This window comes from Dasypus novemcinctus, chromosome 29, assembly GCF_030445035.2.
Source record: "Dasypus novemcinctus isolate mDasNov1 chromosome 29, mDasNov1.1.hap2, whole genome shotgun sequence".
Lineage (NCBI taxonomy): Eukaryota > Metazoa > Chordata > Mammalia > Cingulata > Dasypodidae > Dasypus > Dasypus novemcinctus.
Window position 1 is genome coordinate 356254 of NC_080701.1, and position 13730 is coordinate 369983.

General features: G+C 47.4%; 1 protein-coding gene across 6 annotated transcripts in view; it reads left to right on the forward strand.

Annotated features, from left to right (window-relative positions):
• The window catches only part of SNX25 (sorting nexin 25), a 175889-nt gene that overhangs the window by 158684 nt on the left and 3475 nt on the right, over positions 1 to 13730 (forward strand). For 4 of the 6 annotated variants that reach the window (XM_071212559.1, XM_058289873.2, XM_058289876.2 and 1 more), the window contains 4 exons: positions 1182 to 1295; positions 6107 to 6271; positions 8951 to 9068; positions 13242 to 13308. In XM_071212559.1, coding sequence (XP_071068660.1) covers positions 1182 to 1295; positions 6107 to 6271; positions 8951 to 9068; positions 13242 to 13308 — 464 coding nt within the window. The remainder of the gene's footprint in view (positions 1 to 1181; positions 1296 to 6106; positions 6272 to 8950; positions 9069 to 13241; positions 13309 to 13730) is intronic. The other 2 variants (XM_058289875.2, XM_058289874.2) reach the window with 1 other exon arrangement.

Consider the following 13730-nt stretch of genomic DNA (forward strand, 5'->3'; position numbering starts at 1 on the left):
CTGCATGTGTGGTCACAGTAGGAGGAAGGCTGTGGCACGCAGCCTAGGCTCGTTGACCTCTCTGTGCCATTTGTTTTTTTTTTTTAAAGATTTATTTATTTCTCTCCCCTTCCCTCCTCTCCTCCCCCAGTTGTCTGCTCTCTGTGTCCATTCGCTGTGTGTTCTTCTGTGTCTGCGTGTATCCTTGGCAGCGGCACTGGGAATCTGTGTCTCTTTTTGTTGCGTCATCTTGCTGCGTCATCCCTCCAGGTGTGTGGCGCCACCCCTGGGCGGGCTGCGCTTTTTTCACACAGGGCGGCTGTCCTTACGGGGCGCACTCCTTGTACGTGGGGCTCCCCTACGCGGGGACACCCCTGCGTGGCAGGGCACTCCTTGCGCGCATCAGCACTGCTCGTGGGCCAGCTCATCACACGGGTCAAGGAGGCCCTGGGTTTGAACCGCGGACCTTCCATGTGGTAGGGGGATGCTCTATCCATTGAGCCAAGTGTGCTTCCCTCCATGCCAGTTGATTCTACTAAGCATATGAGGCTGGGGCTAGGTGTTTAGAGTCCACTGTGATCTCAGTGTCTGAGGAGCAGACCGGCAGAGTCGTGTGAGAATTGGCAAAAAGAACCCAGACTTTGAAATCAAATGGACCTGGATTTTAATCCTGATCCTCATTTTTCTCATAATGTAAAATAGGAATGGTAATTCCCAACTCATAGGACTGTTGCGAAGGTGAAGTAACACATGCCAAGCTTCCAGCATAGTGTCTGGCAGAGTGTGGGACTTAATCCACACACAGGGGAGTCTGTTGTAATTCACTATTAATATGTTTATAGTATGCGTGTTGCCTTTGAAAGTAGTAGTAGAGCCACAGCCCAAGTTTTCCTTTCTCTTCTTTTGTCAATGTTGATACCATATTTACAGAGATGTTGTAAATAACCTGTAACCACGTTTCCATACCAAGGATATTGTGCCTCTGTGTCTGTTGTGCTGTTCCACCTTGTCAGCCTCGCTTCACAATTTCCCAGGCCTTGGTAGGGTGGAGGATAGGCTTTATTTAGCTATTTTTCTATCACATGTCCCCTTCCTTCAGAGTCTTTGAATCTGATTAGAACATAGGTTTTCAAGGTCTTTAAATCTGTAAAATTAAAATGTAATTTCAAAATACTAACGTTTGATCTTTTTTTTCCCCACAGTGTTTCCCTTCTTTAAAAAAAGTTCAATTGCCTTCTCTTAGCAAGCTGCCTTTCAAATCTATAGATCAAAAGTTCATGGAAAAGTCAAAGAACCAATTAAATAAGTTTTTACAGGTAAGAGCTTATTGGTTTCCTTCCTGTTTTCACAAGCCATGCCAGATCCCCAATGCAACTTTGGTCTTTATATTTATCTCTCTCTTTATTGAAATATAATATTGATACAGAAAAGTATATGTAAACGTACTTTTCTCCGTTTCACAAACTGAACACACCCATGTACTTTGCACCCAGTCTAAAAAGGAGACTATTACCAGTACCCTCCAGCTTCTAAAGCCAGTGCTCCCCCACCAGAGGTAACTGCTTTCCTGATTCTAACAGCAGAGACTGGTTGTACTTGTTTCTGAACTTCATAGGAATTGAATCCTACGTGTGGACTCTGCGGTGTCTGACCTCTTTCACTCAACATTATGTTCATGAGATTCATCCATAGTGTTGTTTTAGTTGCAGAGCATTCATTTTCATTGCTGCAAAGGTTTTTCATTGTTTGAGTACAAAAATAGATGTTGGATTATGTTTGTAAACTGGTCTGTACCTGGGCATGATTAAATTATTAAGGCTTTGATTGGGCCATCCTCACCCCTTGGTGGGTAGGGACTCACAGATAAAAGGTATGGCAAAGGACAGAGTTGGGGGACACCCCTGCATGGCAGGGCACTCCTTGCGCGCATCAGCACTGCGCGTGGGCCAGCTCCACACGGGTCAAGGAGGCCCGGGGTTTGAACTGTGGACCTCCCATGTGGTAGATGGACGCCCTATCCCTTGGGCCAAGTCCGCTTCCCAGAGTTGGAACTTTTTGATGCTGGAGGGTTTTTGTGTTTTTTTAAAGATTTATTTATTTATTTATCCCCCCCGCCTTGGCGCTTGCTTGCTGTCTGCTCTCTGTGTCCATTTGCTGCACGTTCTTCTCTGTCTGCTTGTCTCCCCTTGTTGTGTCATCTTGCTGCACCAGCTCTCTGTGGGCGCAGGCCAGCCCGCCTTCACAAGGAGGCCCTGGGAAGCAAACCCAGGGCCTCCCATGTGGTAGGTGGGAGCCCAATCAGTTGAGCACAGCCGCTTCCTGTGGAGGTTTTTGATGTTGGAGTTTTCATGTTGGAGTTTGATGACTTTTAAGTTGGAGCCCTGGGAAGTAAGCCCACAGAGGAAAGAGAAGCAAGTCCTGGGAAGAGGGGAACCCTGAGCCCAGAGAGAAGCAAGCCCTGGAAAGAGAGGAACCCTGAGCCAATAGAGAGGCAAGACCCAGGGAGAGGGGACCCAGGAGGCCTGAACTCTGGCAGATGTTGGCAGCCATCTTGCTCCAACATGTGGAAATAGACTTTGGTGAGGGAAGTAACCTACGGTTTATGGTATCTGTATGGCCTGGTATCTGTAAGCTCCTACCCCAAATAAATACCCTTTATAAAAGCCAGCAGGCTTCTGGTTTTTTTGCATCAGCACCCCTTTGGCTGATTAGTACAGGTATATACTGAGGGAGTGGGATTGCTGGGTTGTGGGTGTAGATTTGTTCAGCTTTAGTACATTCTGCCTGTGGCAGTTTGAGATTATTTTATGAATCCCCAGAAGAGAAGGAGTATGTTGTCCTGTGGGTGCGAGCCCATTTGACTGGATTATGTCAGTGGGGTGTGATTCATGTTGAGTCTCTGCTCTCTTGCTGGGTCTGATATAAAGGGAATAACAGCGACTCAGACAGATAGAAGGAAAAGGAGCCAGACTCTTTGATTCTGCAGTGTGTGAGATGGGATTGCTTAGGCATGAAGCCCGCAAGAGGCTGGACCCACAGATCAGCTCAAGAGGAGACCAGCCCTGCTGCATGCCAGCTAGCTCCGAGCTGAACTTGGGAGGAGGGCAGTATAGCTGAGACCAATACAGGAGGCCCAGAAAGAGGCAAGCCTTGTGCCTGGTTGCTCAAAACTGAGCTCCAAGAGACAGAAGATTCGGAGGGGAAGGAGAGACCTCTGCTGAGATCGGCAGTCATCTTGCTTCACCACATGGCCACACGCCAGGATTGACTGTAGCTGACTTTGATGAGAAAGCACCTTTTATGGTGCCTTGAGTTAGACTTTTCATGACTGGAACTGTGAGCTTTTACACCAAATAAATATCCTTTATAAAAGCATATAGGTTTCTGGTACTTTGTATCGGCAGCCCTTTGGCAAACTAAAACAGAAATGGGTAATAGGAGAGTGGAGTTGTGCTGCTACAATTACCAAACATGCTAGAATGGTTTTATAAATGGGCAAGGGGTGTTTTTCGGAGGAACTGTGAGATGCTTGATAGGAAAGGCCTAGATTGCCTTGAAGAGACTGTTGATAGGAATATGAACCCTGAAGTTATTTCCAGTGAAGCCTTGGAAGGAAATGATGAAACTATTATTGGAAACTGGAGGAAAGGTGATCCATGTTTTAAAGTTTCAGAGAACCTAGCAAAATTGGCCCCTGAAGTTTGATGGAAGGCAAAATTTGAAAACGATGAGCTTGGACATTTAGCTGAGATTTCCAAAGTAAATGTGGAACATGCAGCCTGGCTTGTCTTTGCAACTTTTAGCAAAACGCAAGAGGAAAGAGATAAGCTGAGAACTGAATTGTTGGACACAAACCAGAAACTGATTCCAGGAATTCCAAGCTTCCGGAAAATAAGAGGCCAGAGGATAGTGGCCCATGTGAAGACTTAACTAAACTTGGAACTTTTAAGTCCGGATTAGAAATGCAGTTACCTAGGAAGGACCTGTGGAAAGTCTTACTGTCTGGTGGCTTGGACCCCTGCTTCCTGCAGGCCAAACCACCAAGCTTTTTTGTGAGATCTGTATGAACAAAGCCACTGTCAGCCTGTCTAAAGAGGAAAACCATGGAAGCTAAGGCCTGGAATTAAGACAGCTCCTTGAGCCAAGAGAAGGACTCTGACCCATTGTACAGAGAGGGCGAGCTTGCCCGACAGGTGAAGAGGGTGGAGTGCGCTCCCGGGGGCTGGGGAGGGTCAGGTCACCACCCCACTGCTCGGAGGGGGTTGGGCCTGTAGTCCAGAGATTAGGGAGAACGTTGCTGCCCCCTCACTGTACTAAGGGGGTGGAGGCTCTGCCCCAGAGATTGGGGAAATTGTGACCGTCACCCAGAGCTCTTAGAGGGTGAGGTCTGGGGTTTGGTCGCCACCCAGATGCTTGATGAGGGTGGAACCAAGAAAATGGCCGTTGGGCAAGACTGGGAAGGGTGGGCCCCCGTCAGGCCCCAAGGAGAGGAAGAAAGTATCATCTCAGACTTGGAAATCTAATGGAGTGTGTACCCTGCAGGTTTTTGGAACTGTTAGGGGCCCAAGACTGTTTCCCTCCCAATTTCTTCTTACGGTAATGCAAATGAATATTTGATGTCTGTGCCTCATTTGTATATTGGAAGCAGATAATTTGTTTTTTAAGTTTCACAGGTCTACAGCCAGAGAGAAAGTTGTCCTAAAATAAACTGTATACCTGTATCTGGTTTTGATGTGATTTTGTACTTAGCATTGCTACCAAAATGATTTTTTTGGAATATTGTGATGTAATGTATTTTGCATATGGAAAGGCATGTCTTTTGGGGATTCAGAGGGTGGAGTGTGGTACTTTGAGATTATTTTATGAATCCCCAAAAGAGAAATACCGTGTTTTAAACTAATCTGTTCCTGGGGGTGTCAGTCTCTCTTTCTCTCATGTGTTTATATGTACATCTATACATGTGTGTATGTATATATTTTAATGTATATATAAATTTCCCTTAGGAAGTAAAATAACTGTAACTTAGAAAAAGTTTCCAAGGTTAATTATAGAAGAACTCTGGTAGGGAGTTACTAAATTGAATGCTTAATACTGTGAGAAACGAAGAGGGGCCAGTTCATTGGGTGCAGGGAGGGCAGGGGTGACGTTAGCTGTACACCCCCAGTCTCCCTCCCTTTGCCCAAGGCAGAACTGTGCACGGTCAGGCCGTCCCCACAGGATGTGCGAAGTGACCATCACTGGCGGTGCCCCAGGATCCCTCTTCCCCAGGGGGGCAGCATGGGGCCCTCTCAAGGGGGCTATTTCTGGGGAGGGTCCCAGGGATTGTCCAGTTTCAGCCTCCATCTGAGCAACTAGGAGTGACCCTCACAGAACAGCTGTCCTGGGACTAAAGCTGGGCCTTCACCTCCTGGATTCTGTTATCAGAAGCTCTCCAGTCCCACCTCCCCAAAGGGCTGCATCATAAATGAGGAGAAATTTCCCACTGGCATAGTTATTCCTAGGCTCTGTATCTTAAAATACCAGGCACTAAAACATTATGTCATAGGACTTGCTTGTATGTAACTACACTTGACTTGTGTTCTCCTTTTCTTTCTCCTAAGGCTGGATAAGTGCATTCAGAGCTTCCGGTCTAAAGACCAGTGATGTAAATAAACTCTTGCCCAGCAGGCAGTGCCACCATGTGATAACTCAGAGTTCTTTTTTCAGCTGATGTACGAAGTCTGAACATAACCAGGAGGCGGAGTGTCCTGGGTGCTGTCCCTGCGCAGTGTGTGGGAATTTTTAAGCTGTTCAGACACAATGAGTGGATGTTAAATTCATTTTCAAAGGCAGGGCCCCTGGAACGGAGGCTGGACGCAAAGAAGAGCTTTTTGTTGCTCCAAGCAGGACTTGGTGCATGCGGTGAGCTCTGTCGTCTGCACGATCATCGACTCAGGTCCTCGGTTGACCTGGAGAGGGTCGTTTGCCTCTGAAATCACGGAGCATTGATGTGCTGTGTGTTTTATCTTGGAGAGTCGCTTAGGCTCAGAACTGTGAGGAAAGCACACCCCTCGTCCGCTTGGCTGCCTTTAGTGGAGGCAGCTCCGGCGCCCTTAAGTAAGCCTGGTGAATCCTCTTTCTTCCACAGAATCTGCTTTCCGATGAAAGGCTGTGTCAGAGTGAAGCACTTTATGCCTTTTTGAGCCCTTCTCCTGACTACCTCAAGGTTATTGATGTGCAGGGGAAAAAATCCACTTTTTCCTTCTCCTCATTTTTGGAAAGACTGCCTCGCGACTTCTTCTCCCACCAGGAGGTGAGCCACCTGCACGTTGTGCCCGCATCTTACATACTTAAGTGCTGCGTTTGAAGTGAAGCAGCTGCTAATCGGGAAAAACACGCTTCCTCTGGTCTCAGTCACTGTTGCCATCAGGTTTTGGGGCACTTGCTTCTCACAGGCCTCTTGGAAGAGATTAGATACAGAAGTGAAAAGATAGCAACAAGGTGGTACATGCAATGTGGAGGGGACGTGCGGGGTCTGCCTTCCTAAGGGGGTTCTGGGGACACGGAAGCGGAGAGGCAGTCGTGGAAGGTCGGGGGGAGGGCGGGGCAGGCAGAGGGGCGTCTCTCCAGCGTGGAGGGTTTTGAGGTGTCTGCAGAAGAGGGGCAGGGTCACGCCAGGACGAGTGGCTCTCGCTTTATTCCTAGGGAGTGGAGAGCCACGGAGTGTCCCGACGTGGGTGGATGTGGCCTTGGTGCGTGTGTGTTTAGGATCTTGTGGCTCCTTGTCAGTGGCCCCGGCTTATTTCAGGCCTCTGAAGCCCTCGTTTGGCTCGAGCAGATTTCACAAGAATGTCTCTGAAATTTGGCATCTCCTTAGTCCATTCCCAGGTACTGTCCTTACTTGCATTTTCCACCAGGATTGGTTTAGTGAGTGTGGACAGAAGGAATGCGATGGAAAAGAGGGCCTTGCTTTACTGCGTCCTGAGCTGGGCGGGGGCACCGGTGTGGACCACGAGCAGACTCGGCTCTTCAGGCCTGCACGAGCCTCCGTCCTGCTCCGCTCTGTCCGCTTTCCTTCTGGGCCACAGGAACGCCCGTGTGCCTGACGCTTACCTCCTTTATTCCTGACTCCGGGAAGTTACGTTATGGCTCAGTCCCTGCCCACGCTGAGGGCAGCTGCCACTGGCCCGTCCGGGGCTTCCGCTCAGGCCTCGCCTCCTTGAAGCCTGGAGGTCGCTGGACGTGTGTGAGGCTGCGACTTCCCAGGGAATTGCTCTTCACTCAGTGGCCGACCAGCATCCCCTCTGCACCCCCGGTGCCCCTAAACTCCTGTCCTCAGCCCCTCAGTGCTCCCCAGTGTATGTGCCCCTAAACTCCTGTCCTCAGCCCCTCAGTGCTTCCCAGTGTGTGTGCCCCCTAAACTCCTGTCCACCCCTCAGTGCTCCCTGCACCCCCAGTGTACCCCTAAACTCCTGTCCACCCCTCAGTGCTCCCTGCACCCCCAGTGTACCCCTAAACTCCTGTCCACCCCTCAGTGCTCCCTGCACCCCCAGTGTACCCCTAAACTCCTGTCCACCCCTCAGTGCTCCCTGCTCCCTGATGTGCCCCTAAACTCCTATCCACCCCTCAGTGCTCCCTGCTCCCCAGTGTACCCCTAAACTCCTGTCCACCCCTCAGTGCTCCCTGCTCCCCAGTGTACCCCTAAACTCCTGTCCACCCCTCAGTGCTCCCTGCTCCCCAGTGTACCCCTAAACTCCTGTCCACCCTTCAGTGCTCCCTACTCCCCAGTGTACCCCTAAACTCCTGTCCTCAGCCCCTCAGTGCTCCCTGCTCCCCAGTGTACCCCTAAACTCCTGTCCACCCCTCAGTGCTCCCTACTCCCCAGTGTACCCCTAAACTCCTGTCCTCAGCCCCTCAGTGCTCCCTGCTCCCCAGTGTACCCCTAAACTGTCCACCCTGCAGTGCTCCCTGCTCCCTGATGTGCCCCTAAACTCCTGTCCACCCCTCAGTGCTCCCTACTCCCCAGTGTACCCCTAAACTCCTGTCCACCTTTCAGTGCTCCCTACTCCCCAGTGTACCCCTAAACTCCTGTCCTCAGTCCCTCAGTGCTCCCTGCTCCCCAGTGTACCCCTAAACTCCTGTCCACCCCTCAGTGCTTCCTGCTCCCCAGTGTATCCTGAACTCCTGTCCACCCCTAAGTGCTCCCTGCTCCTCAGTGTACCCCAAATTCCTGTCTACCCCTCAGTGCTTCCTGCTCCCCAGTGTACCCCTAAACTCCTGTCCACCCCTCAGTGCTCCCTGCTCCCCTGATGCATGCGTCTCCTCGAGCCCTACCGTCAGCCCCCTTCTTGGCCCCACAGCACCAGCTCTTACCTTGATGCAGACTTTGTGGGAGCCTTTCCCAGGTGTCCTCCTCTGCCTGTGCCTCTCCCCACGACAGCCCTTCATCCTGCGTTGTAAAAACAGCTGGTGTGTGTCAGTCTCCCCAGAGCCGTGGGACGCTGAAACCTGCATCTCCTCGCGGGTCTTTGCACTGGCCTAGTGCTTGGCAAGTAATGAGTTTTGAATTGAAACTTGCTGATTTGCAGATCAGGAAATGAGACTAGCTGAAGATCATAATGAAAGCTTGAATCAAAGCTTAAAAAATAGCTGTACTACTCTAAAATATACAAGTTTAGAAACAGTGAAATGAAAATTGTCTTTTAAAATTAAAAGTAGAAAATATTTTTGTCTATTAATTCACTGATTATTAATAGAGTGGCATAGCTTTTTAAAATTAACTTATTTTAAACCTTGCATCAGGCTTTAGAATTGAGCGTCCCCTGAGGTTAGATGCATTTCACCTCTTTATTGAAAATGGATAGGTTTCTACATATACAAAATGTGAAGGATTATGTAAGGCTAAAATGTGAGCAAATACCTTGGAGTTTACACTGAACGGAGGAGGGCAGTGTCCATATTCCTGAGAATGCTTTCGGCTTTCCCACCCCAGGAGGAGATGGAGGAGGACAGTGACCTGTCGGATTACGGCGATGACGTCGATGGGCGGAGAGAGGCGTTGGCTGAGCCGTGCTTCATGCTCATCGGGGAGATCTTCGAGCTCCGAGGAAGTAAGCCTCTGGTTATTACTGAGGGATGTTGCTGGTGAAGTGTTACACACACACGTTTCATATCCCTTTGTTTCTGAAACGAGTCAGACACGCATTTCTATACAGGAGGCGTTCCTGAGCTTTCCAGGGCACAGTTGCCATTTTCGGAACCGACTACGTGGCCCTAGACAGACCCCGCCCCTGTGCGTCTCCAGTAGTACAACAGGGCATCAGAATGCCATTCTTCTCAGAGCTGCACAAGGGCCAGGCAGCCCTCCCCACCGGAGCAGCACCTGAGAAGGGCAGGATCTAGGGTCCACGGCTCAGTGTTGAGGCAGAGCAGCTCAGACTGCTCTGCTGGTCCTCCCACAGCCCTGGGCTCTGAGCCCCGAGACCAGCAGCCCCCAGCACCCTGGAGCGGCTCCAGACACACCCAGCCGCCTCGGAGGAAGGCCTGCGAAGAGCAAACAGGAGTCGCGCATGCCAGACAGAGGTTGCCCTGTAATGCCCTGGGTTCTCTCCACGCAGATGAGCATCTCTTCCCTTGGGGCAAATGGGTGGGTTGAGAATTGGTCCTACACAAGAAACATCCCTGTTCATTTATCTCTTCAGTTGTCAGTTAAAAAATTATCAGCAGATAAAAAAATTTAAAGTGCTTGTTACCCACTTGTTTAGCATCTGCATCTACTGCACGGCCTGGCCACAGCAGGTGATCAGTACAGTGCCCACCAGGATGGACGTGCGAATGAAAGGCAAGAACATGTTAAGTGCAGAATTGTCCTTGCTCACTGGACATCTTATTCTCATAAGTCAAAGCTAGGAGAATATATAGTATCAATCAGCAAACACTTTTGGAGCATGTATTTTATATACAGCTCTGTAGGAGAAATAAAAATACATCTGCTGTAGGTTTTGCCTTCAGTGAATTTACAGGATAAGGGGTCCACAAACATAATTCACATTAAGCAACAGACAAAATTAAATTCTAAACTTCAGGCAAAGATTTACAAATAAGGATGTTTATTTTAGCATAATTTCAATGATGCAAAGTTGGAACTCAGCCAAACTTCGGAAATGGGTTATAGTTAAATTATTTTTTAATATTAACCAATATTAAATAGCCTTTCAGAATAGCCTTTCCATATTTTAGACACTTTAAGATATATATTGCTATTTATTTCAATTCATTGTAGACAGAAAAACCTAGTGTTCTATCCTAAATCTGAATATGGTGTTTGGCACCGTGAAATCTGACCCTTGATGGGTGTGTCAGAGCTGTTAGGGGCAGGCATGGACTCAATATCTTGTCTCTGCAACATGCACTTCTTTCATCATATGCCTACCAGAAGCATATTTGGTTGCTGGTGACATTTCAGATGGGGATAAATAGAACATTTATAATGTGTTGTGATATATTTGGCATCAGCAAAATCCCAGTGCAGCTGCAGCTGCTGCAGTCACTTTGAATAAATGAGTCCTTGGAAGGACCAATGGCCTGAGGGCAGGGGCTAGGGAAGGATAGCAAAAAGCAGTAGAGAAGGGGAGGTGATGGGAGAGAATTTGTAGCAAAGTCATTTTTTGTTCCTGCTCTAGTTGAGTATGCAAAAGAAGGGCCCAAGAGCACATCCTTTTTTATAGTCACTCAGCTGTCAGTCTTCTCCTAAACTTGCACGTCCTTGTCTCTCTGGGGGGAGCTACCTCTCTCCTGCCCTAGAAAGGCAGGGTGAAGCTTTCATCACTTGACAACATGCTTCTCGTGGCTGCGTGCCAGCCTAAAACAAGCCTGCTTATGTGTGGCTGCATGCTTCTGAATTCCATCAAAAATTTTAAGGCATTTTTGAGGCACCATTCTGATTTTAAGGCTTGACTTTTATTTAAAAGATTAATAACACTATTTCAACTGTATATTTATCCATTTTAAAATATTAGAATTGACTTTAGAATGTTTTACATTCTAAGACCATGTCTGTTTTGTTTCTTGATTTTGTTTGTCATCTGCCCTTGTACAGAGAGATTTGTGAATTTGCCTTTTGTATTTTCTTACCGGGTATGAGGGTCTAAGGCTTGGCTTCGTTATAGCCATGTCTAATTTTCCCATTTCCTTCTGTGTCAGTAGCCAGACATTTCAATGAACGAGGTGACCACAGAAATGGGAAATTTGGTGCAGATTCCAGCTTGTGGGCCTAAACATACTCATGGCATTTCTTTGCCTTCTTTGGTTAACATTCATTGATAATAAAAGTTTATATCTGTAGACTTCTTCACAAAGTGATTCCACATGCAATATTGACAAGACACTTAGCAAAAGAAGCAAATGTTACTACCGTCCTTTTCCAGATGAGGAAACTGAGGCTCAGAAAAGATGACTTGTGCCCAACTGCTGCAGAAGCTGGTACAGGAGTGCTGAGTTCACATCTAAGATCCTGGCTGTGCTAAACTCAGTATGTAAATGCATTATCTTCCCCCCATTGTGGGACATGACTCCCAGGGATGAGCCTCCCTGGCGCCAAGGGATTACTACTATCACCAGCTGGTGATGCAACTAAAAAAAGACCTTGAATAAAAGGGGGAAATGGTAAAGAGAAATGAGTGTATATGGCTAAGAGACTTCAAAATGAGTCAAGGAAGTCATCAGAAGGGTTGCACTTATGTACATCTCAGCAGGATCTCATAGACAGCCAAAGTAGATACAAGCGCTAGGTCATGGTGCTCCTGAGGGCTATGGAGACACACGGGTTCTACGGCCGTGGCAGATGGCTCCAGAGTTCAGTGCCTTGCCAGTGGGCCCTACTTTGGAATTTGTCCTCCTGAGTGTGATGGAATTGGACTCAGATGTGACTTCTCTACACATGCCTCTTCTGTCACTTTTACTGAACCTGTGGTTGGCTCTGGGGTTGGTATATGCCCAGGAGACTTGACTCTCTGGGCTGTCCATGTGCCAGCTGGGCCCTGAGCCTCAACAGAGTTACAACACCTATTCTCTGGTTCATTGGACTTACCCAGGTCAGCTGATAGGGAGGTGAGGATGGTCAACCACAACACCAAGGAAACGAGAGAGTCTACAACTGCAAGCAGGAGAATTGCATCCATCTAAGCCCCATCTCTATTTAGAGGTGGAGTGGACATCGCCATCCCAGGATCTTCAAGATGGAGGAATAAAATATGGACTAGAGTAGACTTATTGGTATTCTGCTATAGAAATATTGTGACTCTAGCAATGGAAGAAAATTATATCATTGATGTGGAGACAGTGGCCACAGGAGTTGTTGAAGGCAGGGAGAGAAAAAAGGAGGTGTGATGTGGGTACATTTTTTGGGACTTGGAGTCCTGAATGAAAATCCAGAGACAGATGCAGGACACCTGCCATAACCCGCTAAATGGACTGGGAGAGAGTATAAACTACAATGTAAACCATAATCCATGCTGTGTGGCAGTGCTTCTAAATGTATTCATCAATTGCAATGAATGTACCACACTAATGAAAGAAGTTGTTGATGTGGGAAAAGTGGGGGGCATGGGGAGTTGAGGGATCTGAGAATGTCCTATATTTTTTAATGTATCATTTTGTGTGATCTATGTATCTTTAAAAAAAAAAAAAAAGATCCTTGCTTTGCATTTTACCTTTCTTCCTCCAAAGGCATAATATATATAAAAGTATGCAGGTAGCGGGTGTTGCTCAGTGGTTGAGTGCCTGCTTCCCCTGTATGAGGTCCTGGGGTCAATCCTCAGTACCTCCTAAGAAAAGATAAACTATTCAAATGGGAGCATTTAGACTCATCATTTCATTAATATTTAAAAATATTTGTTGATATTTGACAACAGGTTGTCAGAGTAGTGTTAGAAAAGAGGGTTCAAAAGCCAGGCAGAAATCTAAAGTAAAAATTGCACTGTCTGCCCGTGGAAAATAGACACGTTGTCAGTATCCCAGGACATATAAACTGTCATTTCCACTTTTGAGCTCAGCTGTTGATTAGGCATTGAAACGCGTAAAAAACCTTAGGTTTCATTGTACCAGTTGTTAGTAGAAAATGATGGTCTAGTCAGAAGAGTTTTGCAGAGCAGAAATATGCTAACCTAGACCTAAATTCTGTAGCTGTCATAGACCTGACTTGATGAGTTAAATGGTTAAGATTTATTCCTTGTACAGCTATGAAAGCGTCCTAATTGTGATGTTTCCTCTGATTTATATTTCAGTGTTTAAATGGGTGAGAAGAACCTTAATTGCTCTTGTTCAGGTCACTTTTGGAAGAACCATCAACAGGTGAGCTCTGTAAAATGAATATTTGAATCCATGCCTTGCTCTTTGCTAAGTAGACATACTACTTCATGGTATAGGAGCCAGTGCTCTCACTGAACGTTTTTCCTTCCCTCTGACTTTTGTTCTGATATGATTATAAGATTGAGTAGGGAAGCAGATTTTCAGAGGAATTTCCTCCCGGGGTGCCTGGTGAATTAGATGATGAAGGCTTGAGCGCTCTGCCTGCCGGGTCAGAAGGCCTGTCGTGTAAAGTTCTTTTGATGGTGACGGCGGCTTTGAGGTCGTTAGTGGCTCACTGTGGCAGTGCAGTCATTCTAAGGCTTAGATTCTAAGCCACAGCGAAAGTGGGATGGGCGTAACAGTGGCATTTATTCAAATGGAGACGTAAGCCATGCATTAATGTGTTTAGAGCAGGAGTAGGAGGG